This window comes from Mangifera indica, chromosome 12 (genome assembly GCF_011075055.1).
Source record: "Mangifera indica cultivar Alphonso chromosome 12, CATAS_Mindica_2.1, whole genome shotgun sequence".
Classification (NCBI taxonomy): domain Eukaryota; kingdom Viridiplantae; phylum Streptophyta; class Magnoliopsida; order Sapindales; family Anacardiaceae; genus Mangifera; species Mangifera indica.
Window position 1 is genome coordinate 12,016,420 of NC_058148.1, and position 13,055 is coordinate 12,029,474.

The following is a 13,055-nucleotide window of genomic DNA, read 5'->3' on the forward strand; positions in this document are numbered from 1 at the left end:
TATCAGAATCGAGCAGCTTTAGATTTACAAGTCTTTTGGGAAAAGTATAAATGAGAATTTTAATCCCAACTCACGTTGTTCAAATGGGCAGCTAGTTTAATATAATGTGTAAATATTTTTAATTCATAATTAAATATATAGATAATATAATATAATTAATTATTATTTTATTTTTAATTTAAAATCATTTAATTACACTATTAAAACACATTATATGTTAATATTAAATATTCGATTTACACTGAGCTAAATCAAATTAAACTATCTTTCAAGACCAAATCGACTTATGCACAAATAATGAGAACATTTTTGTATATAAATAATAATATTTTATTATATAAATGAATAATTTTAAATTAAAATAATATTTAATTATATAATAATATATTATTATTTATGTCCCTAATTTTACTAGTACATAAAAGATGTCACTCCTCCACAACTAAAAGTTAATTTTGATTTGGTCTTGAAAGATAGTTTAATTAGATTTGGGGTCTTTGACCTCAAATCAATTTTAAAAAAAAATGTTTTTAATATTTGAACACTGGTTTTAGATTCTTCTTCGAAGTTGTAATTATTTATTAATTTTAATTGTTTCACATTTAATAGGGAAAAAAGAGGGTACGGGGGTTGGTGAGCTCAACTTTCTTTCATGGTAAAATCAAAAGGTCCAATAAAGTTGCTTTGTAAAAATAATTATTCAACCTTAGAAAGCAATATTATATCAATAAGGTCATAACATATAATTTAATTGAATACTTATTATACAGAATATTCCTTGTAATTTCGTATATTTTACCATGTCAACATAAGTTGCTATAGTTTACCATTTCCATGTCAAAATTTTTAATGGGTTTTTTAATAAATTCTTCACAGAAAAAATCTTCAAAGATTATGTCATTCATGAATTATATAGTATCAAGTTTGAATAATTCATAACTACTTATCAAATAAAAAAAATACCAATAGGACGAATTACAAAATTAATTTTTAATAAAATGATGGATTTCTTTCGTAATAAATTTGTTTGAAATAGAAAAAATATTAAATATTAAACAAGAAAGAAAGATTACTATAAACATATATATTTAAAGGTAATTAATTAAATTAGTCATTTTTAAGGGATGGGTACAAAAATAACCATAATATTAAGGTTATCAAATACTCTATTAATTGGCCTTGCTCAAACTCTGTTTTTCCCTTTTCAGTGCAATGCTACCTTTTGGGGGAAAAAAAAAAAGGTTAATGCTCATATAAATTGAACAAAATTAAACATGTATCTAGGAAATAATTCAAAATATTGGGTGAAAATTGAAAATGTTGAGTACCCCCGAATTTATATGTGTATTAATGGATAATTTTAATTACCTTTCATTACACATAGTCAAAAGTCTGATAAACCCCTATACTCATAGTGAAAAAATTAATCACCCCTACTACACATGATATATTACAATTAACTCCCAATAAGTGTAGTCATATTCACTACGGCTATGCTTACTAAAATTTCAGTTTGTCCTTACTATGTGTAATGATATAACAATATACCCCCCACTATGTGTGCTGAAATGACAATGAACCCTCAATATATGCATCGAAATTCATTACATAGTCAAATCTCAACAACCCTCTTACACACAGTGAAAACTACAGGAACCCCCTCACATATATTGAAATTTATTACCCTACATAAATGTAATGATATTACAATAACCCTCCCATTACATGTACTAAAATTATAATAAACTCTCATTACACGTGTTAAATAATAAACCCCCAGTTCCCCACTACACTTGTGTTGTTACCTAGTCCGCGTATGTTACATGTATTGGGTAACATACGCATACCGTCAAAAATCACTTAATAATTCAAAAATATTGTTTACTTTGCATTAAAAATGATTTACTCTTATGTATGTATGTTTTTACATTTCTCGTTATCAATCAGATTCATTTATCAAATTATTGATCACCAAAACAACAATCAAACACATGAAATTCAACCTTAAAAATTATAACATAGCAACTTTGATTAAAAAAAAAAAAAATTAAAACCCATTAACATAATCTTGTTTAACTTAGATATTTATCTTTGGACAGAGCTGCATGCTCTCTACTTCGTAAAGTTTGAGATACATAGGTTTGACATAATTTTTTTTTGAGAGAAAATGATGTAGTTTTTGTCTGGGTACAAGTTTTGTCTGATTTTTGTTGTTTTGGCTGCCCTTCCCACAAGCAGGGGTAAACTTAGGTTGTTTCCAAGATCTCTTTTTGGAAGTTTCCTTTTTTTTTTTTTTTTTTTTTGTTAATATTCATATTTACTTACCCAATAAAAAAAAACCACAGATATTTATGGTGAAATTTATACAATGTAGACCAAAAAAAAAAAAGTTACAATTAACCTTTTTTCATTTATACAGTGAAAATAACTTCAAATGTCAACAAGAATAATGACAAATTAATGATGAATTTCATGTATTTTTTTTTTAAATGAGAAAGAATGATTAAAAATTAACTTTATATATAAATATTGTCAAACTCTATTATATTATGTTAATTATGGCATAACCCTAAAATTATTGATTATTTTTGTATTCAATGACTAATTTAATTAATTATCCAATATTTAATGCTAGAAAATTACCCAATAATTCAGCAAAAAGGGATTTGAGAGTGAAAAGAAATTAATTATTTTTTATTAATTTAAAATTATTTAATTATATATCAATATATTATTATTTATACATAAAATTATAAATTAATTAATATTGTTAGTGAAAATAACTTGTTAATTGTGTCGTGTCTTAAATGAAATCAAGAAATTAGCTTTCAGTTGTCATTCTCCGACGACAGCATAAAAGCCTGGTTGAAATTGTCTCAATTATGAGGTCATTCTAAAAATGGACAAGCCACCTTTGTTACATGACTATGGCTACTGTACTCAACACTCTTTCTAATTACACTTAAAATCCACGGTAACACGGTTTGACAAGTTAGTTTCTCCGCCACCAAATCCATACTCAACACAAAAGGAATTTCGTTTAAGTTAGACAATCCTTTCGAGATTAAATTAAATAAATAAAATAATATTAATATATAATTAAAAAAATTTAAACTCAAAATTAACATATTATTCTTTTGTTATTCAAATTATCCACCAACATTTTTAACAAATTTAGTGGTCATACAAATGGAAGAAATCAAACGGTGTCTTTGCTTTTTCTCATTTAATTTTATCTGTTTAGATAGGACGTGTCTGCATTATTGAGTTCATGGGGCTGTATTCTGATGAGACATGTCTTAACACAGTCCAAAACTCCATGAAAATGCTGACGATCAATGATTAAGAAACTTTATCTCAGTCTGAAAGGAAATCAATAACTGGAGACATGCACCCAGAATAATTCCATGGATTTGGTTAAGAAATTTCTTAAAATTTCTACAATAATGGATTTAAATTTTAATAAATTAAAAAAAATAAAAGAGTATTCAAAATAAATACTTAAACTTTCAAATCAGATATAAAAATAAAAGTAATATTTTTAGGTAGAATTAGCTAGATCACCTGCCTTGATTGACACCCCAACCATTATAGCAAATAGCAAGTATGAAGAGTGAATTTCCTTCATTAATTAATTCTCCAATATTTTAATTTGAATGTTAAATTGTCAACATTTTTCCTTTCAATGATTCATTAGAAGCTTGAACAATGAAAAGACAATAATTTATTATTATGCCGACAGAAACAAGCCTAAAAAAATTAGATAATTAAAATTTAAAATACTCAACACATAGAATCAAGTTTGATGTGCTCCTTTATATTATTTTATTTTTCTATTTTTAATAATAATAATAATAATAAAAGTTAGCTTCATAATTATCATGAATTGTAATTTCATTGCCATTTTTAGACAAAGAAAAGCATATGCACATACGTAAATGGATCAAAAAGCAAGAGATTCATAACGGGTGGTCAATCATGAACATATAAAGAAAAATCAATTGAATCATGCAAATCATTTTTTTTTTTTAAATCACAAGTTAAATTAGAAGAACCCAAATCAATGATAATGTTCAGCAATCTAAAGAGGAATTGGCTGCTGGTGGGCACCTTATTTTTGCTAGAAACATTACAATTTTGACTAGTTTTTGATAATAAAGGGCACATTCATGAGTGTCCTTGTTATACTGAGGAGACTGTTAAAAAAAAATTTAATTTGTAGATACAGAGAATTTGGGAAAAAATTTTGGTCAACCTTGGGAATTAAGTTTATAAAGAGAAGAAGAGTGTTAGATGGGAGTGAGGTGAGGTGTTATGTCCTTCTCCAATCAACAAAGATAATTTGTGAAAGAATTTCAGAAGGAGAAGCAAAGGAAACATCACGACCATTTTGGATCATAAAAGCATATCCTCGATGGTTCACATCTCGGGTTTTGACCGCAACAAAATGTGAAAGAAACTTTCCAAAATTGTTAAGTTTACTAGAAAATTTTCAGGTGCAGAGTTGTCCTTTTTAAAATTTTTAACCTAAGGTTATAGCAGGTGAAGGGCTGAGTTGAGTTATGAACTAGACATAAAGAAAGAAAAATTGAGAAGCGTCAGTCTCATTCAACTTTGTTGAATGTCTACTGAAGGTGGTTTAGTCATGGTTGATGGCGCATCAATTTTGGTATAATTCGGGATTGTGTGTAGAATACTACAACCAGCAACCAGCGAACAACCAAAATATTAGGTCAAAATTATTTGATAAGTCACAAACTACAAATTGTGAAGATACCCCAGTTTCAGTTGTCTCAATCCGAAATCTTGCTACATTTCCCAACTAAGGTTTGGAGAAATCACAGTACACACTCTTGAATTTTTAAACTACATATTCTCACCCAAAACCTAATTTTGGTCAAATCAAAAAGGCCAAAAGACTTAATTCCCACTCAGGGTTTAGTGCAATTCAAATTCCCACTGCAAAGTTTTAAAAATTCTAATACCCACCCATCATCCAATTTCTATTAAAATTTTTAATTAAAGTTAAGAATAAAATCATTATTTAATAATAATATTTTAAAAAAATAAAAATTTATATCATTTTCTCCTCTTGATTTGATAAACCTACAATTTTCCTTATGATTAAGTTTTAAAAAGTTAAATTTTCTCCTATAGGGTTCAAATTTCTCCAACGATTTTTCAATGACCGACGACCACTCTATCTCCCTCTCGTGCTTTCTCTTCGTTCAAAGCTCTCTTTGGCGATGTCATTGTCTAGACGTAACATCGTTGTCAACAAACGATGCATTCAAATGATGACATTGTCAAAGAAAGCTTCAGACGAAGATAAAGCGTCAAAGTGAGAGAAAGCGATCGTCCTTCGTCGAAAAATTATTAGAGAAATTTGAAAACCTAAAGAGAAAAATATAATATTTCGAAACTTAATCTTAAGAGAAAATTATTAATTTTTCAAACTAAGAAATGAAAATGATATAAACTTTTATTTTTTAAAATATTAATGTTAAAAAATGATTTTACTTTTAATTTTAATTGATAATTTTAATGTAAATTAGATAAAAGGAAAATATTTGAATTTTTAAAATTTTATAGATAAAAGTTTAAAATTACACTAAACCTTAGGTGAAAAAAAGTTTTTTGGCTGGTAAAAAAATGTAAATTATCAAATTAATTCTATTATTTTAGTTTTAAAGGTATTTCATATTACTCATGAAAGTGGTAACCAACGAATCAAATCAGAAAGGTGTAATCTTACCCGCTTGCACCTGACTAGGGCTGGATTCGAGCCGAGCCGAGCTCGGCTCGCAGCCAGCTCGGGCTCGGCTCGGTTTTTTAATGGCCGGCTCGAGTTCGGCTCGAGCTCGACTCGAGCCGGATTCGGCTCGGCTCGAGTTCGGCTCGTTTTGGGTTCGGCTCGGTAACAGCTCGGCTCGGCTCGTTTTTCATATCAAAACGGCACCGTTTTGTGTATATATGAGGATCAAAACGACGTCGTTTTGTATAAAAAATTTTTAAAAAAATATACCGAGCCAACCCGAGCCAGCTCGGGCTCGGCTCGAGCTCGATCTCGTTTCGGGCTCGAACCGAGCCGAGCCGAGCTCGAGCCCGAGCTGGCTCGGCTCGAATCCAGCCCTACACCTGACAAAGTGTGTTATTGTCGAATTAGGCCAGATTCCACATTTCCAATGTGATTCCAGTCAAATGCAATTATATGGTTGGAGTAGCAACCAAAGTGCAATCTTACTCCGGCATAACAGGGCAACGATTTTACTTTAAATTAAATTTTGCTTTCATAAAATCAAAAATAAAATTGATTGAATATCATGTTAACAAAATTGAATTACAAAAATATGAATGTCAAATGTCCCCAAAACATAAATTTCAATTTTCTGTTACCAGATATTTTCTCTATCAATCAATCCCGCTGCTCCAAATTCTGCTTCTAATTCCTTCTTTTACCTGAAATTCTCATGCAAATCATCATGATGATACTACACAGTAAAATTACCCTTTCTGCAATTACTGGTAAAGATAGAGCAGCATAAATATCATGATTCCACCATGGGTGATGTAAGGTGTAAGTCTCTTAGAGCTTCAGGCACAGCCTGCCCACATTTTTCCAAGATCTCAATCAATTCTCCCACATGCGGTGCATCATCTTTAGTAAGGAAGCTATGCAAAACGCCCCTGACAGTGTAGCGGGCCATGCTTGTCAGAATTCGGACATAATTCGCAATCGAAGTAACAAAATCTGGGATTATGACAAATTCATATTCCGATAACTCAGCCGAGCTAATTTGTTCCTCATCAATTATTGAAATAACAGGCCTGATTCTGTTGTCAGCATCCAAACTGGAAAAATAAATAAAGGTCAACTACATTTTATGTGCGAAATAGTATCAGAGCACACAGCTGTATTTTGATTTAGCTACTGCTGCATGATACTTCTTCATGATCTAATAGTATAAGCAATATTACGGACATCATAATGATTCTCTTCAACCAAAATATATAGTGGCAATATTCTCCGTAACATATATTCAACCTTCTAGTCTCAAGAAAAGTAAATTCGTGGTTTCTAGTTCCAAGTCATCATATTAATACAGATACAATCAAAATAAGAGTGAAAGCATTTATGGATGAAAGGAAAAGGGTTACTCCTAAAGCAAAATAAACATCTTTCATTCGGATAAGTAGTGCCAAGCATTGCAAGAATTCTTGAGGTTGAAAATCGGCAGTTGTAACAACCAATTCCAATCTATAATGTATATGGTTATGATTAAAGCAGCAGTACACAATTAGGGGTTGCCAACTCACCTGTTATTTGCCTTTGAATCGATATAATTGGAACTGGTTGAGATGGAGTATCCCTTTAAGTTAAGGGAGAAAACTAACTTTTGAAACTTGCTGTTGTTCCCAACAACATACAGCACCTTTAATGACTGAGAAGAGAGATGGTTGGCATATGCATGATCTAAGACTTGGATGCCCTGCGAAAAAACATCAGTGAAAAGCATCAAGGAAAATGCAAGGCAAAGAAATCACCACCAGCCACTATACAGTTACTTGATAACACTATATCAATATATATAAACAGAAAATCTTGAAAATGAAAAAGCTACCCTTGTAATAAGAGTGTCATCAGCCATTGGGAAAAAAAAATAAAGGCATTTGCAAAACTGCCTTCATTATATAACTTGTGCATTTTGGCTTATTTCCTGAAATGTTGCTACTTGAATTTTCCCTATGTCCAAAAAAAAAAAGGGACACTTTTGATAAAATTGAACTGAATTTTGGATGATTGATGAGAATCCAATCAGATGATGACTGCCAGACCAATCTGAAACCATGACTAGGCACACAAGTTCATTATGTAGATGAACTTTATCATGGTCAGACCATCAACACTAATAATTGGAGAGCAGGAATTCTATCATCATACTATTTTGCGAGTACCTTAACTTTTTTTTATGTCATTGGATGGGAGCATATTCAAAACTTTTAGGTCACAGGGAATCCTTAAAACATGCAGCTGGTAGGGGCCAAGCTAGCAAATAGTGAAAGTTTAAAAAAGGGGCGCTGGCCACCAAATTGATAAAACCAACATAAAAGTAGACTTCAAACCTTCAGGATTGGAACCCACACATGACACATGAATTAAAATACAAGTGATCATGGAATGGGACGACTCGTACAGAATCATGAACAAATACATTGATAAGAAGCTGTAGAAATTGAATGAAAAATGAAAATGAGATGAAGTTACAGAAGTAGATTAGCAAGCCAGCAGAACACCATATCAACAAAAGCTCTAAACCAAGAAAAGTAATAAGCACTTGTCTATAAATCCAGTATGAAACTTTATGGGTTGTTTTATACTTATGATTTACTTATTTTCTATTAGTTTTATAATCGATTGAAACAAAAAATGAACTTTGAACCAACATCAAGGCATATCAGTTTTCTTTCAGCACATACTGGAAAGAAGGTATACCTCCAAGAAAAAATGAAACATTCCCAACCATAGAAACAAAAAGTGACTAGCACTTATAAATTAGCTTCAGACCAAAGAAAAAGGCATAGAAAGTTTATAGACGCATTGATGTTACATACCTTCGATAATTTTTCTTCCTCTGAGGCAAACACACTAATGGATTGGATGATACAAGAGCTTTGGCTGGAGATAGAATCAATAAGAGATAATCTACAAACTGATCCAGGCAGAAGATTTTGCACAGCGGGAACAGAGGCATAATTAAGGCAATCACTGAAAACCACAGTGTGGGGTTTTCCAGAAATAGACTGCCTAATGAAATTCACAGTGCCAAGAGAACCACCATTATCAAGAGATTGCAGTCCATCAACAACCTATCCAAGTGTCAAAACAAAAGATAAGAAAGTTGATAGAACAGAAAAAATTACAATTAGATATACTTTCTTTCTTGTCCATAGCCAATAACTTATGGACTTTCACCAAAAACACACACACACATATAAGTTGTGTTGTCAGGAAGATGATTATGGACAATTTTACGAGTCAAAAATAAAATGGAATCATTCATCTTCTTAGCATTGGTTTTGCAGGGCATACTTCAAAACACATTGTTGATAGATTCCCCGCCCAAGCTTATGTACATAAAACAAAAACATTACAAAATAGTGTAGCTGGGAAGATGAGTTGACAATTTTAATTGCCGAAATTAATACATAAATGCCCATCTCCCCTGGATTGATATTGCAGGGCACTCTTCAAAACAGAGTGTGTAGCACAATGCTGATACATTTCCTGCCTAAGCATACATACAGATTGAAAAACCTGTTGCCAGGAAGATGATTGTTGACAATTTAATTGTCGCAATTAAAACACCACTGCTCATCTTCCTAGCAATAAATTTGAAGGCACACTTCATAACAAAGTGCATTAATCACAGCACAATGCCGACACATTCCCTGCAAAGTTGTCTAAAAAGAACCTTGCTGTCTGATGAATAACAGAGACAACTTAAATCAGGACCCGTGTTGTGTGTGTGTGTGAGAGAGAGGGAGATAGATGTATTGACAGGTTTCAGCAAGTACATTTTACATTCTGATACACACACACACACACACATATATATAAAACCAGAAGATAAAACCAATCAAACAGTTATTTCTCAAAAGAGGAAAAACAAACAGTCGGATGAATAATTATAAAATTTAGAAAAAAAAGTACTTAAAATTACAATAAACTAATCCATATTGATCATTAATGGTTATAAATAATGATCATTTTGTATTTGACAGTACCAGCATAGAGACACCAGAAATATCTATGGCCTTCAAGGAAACAAGCTCAAGAAGTCTCTCAGGAGTAGAAACAATAAACTCAGGTTCACAACTCTTCAAACTACACAACAAAGAAAAAATTCAATGAGAAATGGAAATAAAGAGGAAAAAAATTTCAGTTCAAGTCATTTCAAGCAATTAAAAAAAAAGCATCAACAATGAAGGTATGAACTATTGACAGCCATATTCATATATACGTTCAGAAAAGAACATGCAAATAAGGAAATAAAAAGAAATACAAACCTAGGTAAATATGCATGCACTACAAATAACACAATAACACAGAGAAAGAATGAGAACACCTGTCCCATGGATAAGAAATAACACGACCCCTCCCTTAGCCAAATCATGCATCATGGTTGATTTACTTAATGGCAGCAGCACTAAAATGATAAATTCCAGCAAATTCAAGTCATAATCAGCAGTTAGATGCAAGAATTTCCAAAACATGAATTGTGATTCCGTCAACAAAATGAGGGAACTTAACATTAACGTGGGTTTCCTGAGTGACACACAGCAGCAAACTGGCATGACACCCATAGACAAGATTGTCCAACATTAAAAATGGTAACATCTTATCAATGACATTAAAAATACTAGAACAGAAAGTGTGGGTTTAGAGAATAAAATTACCCATTAATCTGATGATCTATGGCAGCACTCGGATGCAGACTCACTGTATGAATTCCGAGAGCTTTCAAAGGCTTGCACACTAAGCGTACCTGAGAGTGACCGAAGAAGAATCATTAAACAATTAGAAAGATGGAGAATAAGTTCCCCAATATTAAAGCCCCAAAGTGAAAATGTGTTTTAATCACTTTATAATAAATTTAAGAAGAAAGTGAGCTTTTTATTGCATGGAAATAAAATTATACCAAATTCAATTTTTTAATTTATTTTCTACAGATTTTGTAAGGAAAAAAGACAGGTCACAGGCCTTCCTTTTATTGTATTTAAAATGAATCTGTGTCAAACTATGACAATAAAAGCAATGTCAAAGTCTGTTATTTGAAGTTCACGAAAATTAAATCAACTATAGCATAAACATGTCAGCATACTCAGTAGCATACTAACCTTAGCAGCTTTTTCTTGAGACGGTACAAGGAATAAAAGGAAGGGGCTGCTAAATGAAAAACCTTCTTTCTCATTTCTTGTAATGTTATCAGCAGCTGCGGAAACCATCCATGCAATTTGCTGTGTGGTAGAAGAAGATCCACTTGCCTCAAATATATCCTTTCCAGAAGAATAACATCTCCAGAATTCAAATCCCCAAGAGTTGACAAACAAAGGTTTTTCATCCTGAACACTGTATGTACCTTCATTACTCAATGTATTCTCTATGGAATTCAAGCACAATAGAAGAAAGTTTGATGGACAAGCCGAGTTTTCATTGGCAACACACTTCCCATTCAACTGAATTTCTGTTCTTCCTAAGTTAATAGCACTTCTCTGCTTCAGATTGTCCATAGATGTAATTGACTTTGACTGCTCATTCTTCAAATTTATAACCTTCTTGTTCATTTGTTCTAAACAATTTACTTTTTCATTGTTATCACCATTTGTTCCTTTCTTTAAAACAGCACTCTTGCCCTTAACAAACGCCTTCTTATCTGTTTGCAAAGGCTTTTTCTTCTTGGTTTCCTTTGTTTGAAATTGCATCTTACCATGCCTATCATTGAAGGGATCATCTGGGGTAGGAAGACTAAAACACATACCCTGCAAAATAGTGAAAAAGTCACATATACCATGTTACTCAAGGACGTTTCATATTTTCTCATGATTCTATAAATCTGCATATGCTAGCAACAATACTACAAAATGCATACAGGTTAAATGTGCCACAATCAACTGAAATACTGATCTATATATTCCCACAGCAATATTTCAAGTATCCAAGTACAAATTTTATCATTATAAACAATAAAAATTTTCACAAGTAAAATACTAACCAATGCAAATCGGATATCGCCACTCAATAATTTTCTTCTGCTATTAATTACACTATCAACTGTCAAGTCTAAAAGCTCTTTCCAAAATAATAATAATAATAATAATAATAATAATAATAATAAAGTCTCAAAAAAAAAAAAAAAGGCATTAATATTATCCACCAGCCAATTTTGTAAACTATAACATTCCACATGATCACACAATCTCAATATATTAAAAACTAAAAATAAATTTACACTGTTTAAATTGAACCTAACTTCAGCAATAAATTCTATGTAAAACACTGTTGTGTCATAATTAAATTAGAAGCAGAAAAAATAGTACCTGGCACTGGCGACGTGTACCGGACTTCCGGCGCTTTTTGGCTGCGATCACGGCGGCGACACGGGCAGAAACTTTAGAAGAAGATTCTTTTTTATTGAGCTTCTTTCTCCTGACTTTGTTCTTCTTCCTCATCACTGCATCGTCACCTTTTGTCATATTTACACCAAAATGAAAGCCAAAGAGAGCTCAGGAAAAATTATATGTTGGTTTTTTTGTGTAAATTGAATTAAATGTTTGTATAGACTTTGTATGTACAGAGAAAGAGCGAAATAAATGAACTTTAAGTTTGAAGTTGAAGCTGAAGCTGAAGCGAAGACGGCGGTTTACAGAGTCAGTTTAGTGCGTCCCAGTTTTATGTATTTTGAGGCGGAGACGGCGGATTAGTGGCAATATGGTAGTTTTGAGAAGTATTGACGGTGTCTTAGGTATTTAAAATTTCAGTGATGGAAGGTTGGGCTGATTATAAGCCTTGCGTGATTTTGGTTTTAGGCCCAGTTACCGACATGTGAAGTGTCTAATGATTTTGTAGTGTGAAAAAAAGTAGAGGGCTAAAAGAATTAAAGGGTCGAAAGAAAGCCCGTATCTATCTGACTGGATTTTTTTTATATATATATAATAAATAGTATTATGTGTATAATTTTTATGTATAAATAATAATATATTATTATATAATTAAATAATTAAAAATTAAAAATAAAATAATATCTAATTATATGATAATATATTATAATATGGTAAAATTATATACAAAATTTATGCATATAATATTATTGGTATGAAATATAGAAGATTTGGGCTGAATTTATGGTGTGGATCCATTGACCCATCTCCTCAGAGAACCAATAAAAGGTTCCAACATCATATATTTATTTTTATCCTAATAAAATTATGCACATATCTTTTAATATAAATTAAATATATAAATAATGTATTAACTATATAACATATTTTTTAAA

At 31.4% G+C, this 13,055-nt stretch overlaps 1 protein-coding gene and 2 non-coding genes across 3 annotated transcripts; all 3 read right to left on the bottom strand.

Moving 5' to 3' along the window:
- Window positions 1–6,288: 6,288 nt before the first annotated feature.
- LOC123193025 (DEAD-box ATP-dependent RNA helicase 5) lies at window positions 6,289–12,509 on the bottom strand. The gene is made up of 7 exons (XM_044605780.1): window positions 12,100–12,509; window positions 10,900–11,541; window positions 10,459–10,547; window positions 9,787–9,886; window positions 8,614–8,868; window positions 7,318–7,490; window positions 6,289–6,852 (listed from the first exon to the last, which is right to left on the bottom strand). The coding sequence occupies exons 1-7, from the start codon at window positions 12,253–12,255 to the stop codon at window positions 6,549–6,551; spliced, it is 1,719 nt and encodes a 572-aa protein (XP_044461715.1). The 5' UTR covers window positions 12,256–12,509; the 3' UTR covers window positions 6,289–6,548.
- On the bottom strand, window positions 9,161–9,293 carry LOC123193784. The gene has a single exon (XR_006497146.1). It is a non-coding gene; the product is annotated as a small nucleolar RNA snoR135 (small nucleolar RNA).
- Window positions 9,318–9,457, bottom strand: LOC123193782. Its single transcript, XR_006497144.1, has one exon. It is a non-coding gene; the product is annotated as a small nucleolar RNA snoR135 (small nucleolar RNA).
- Window positions 12,510–13,055: the final 546 nt, after the last annotated feature.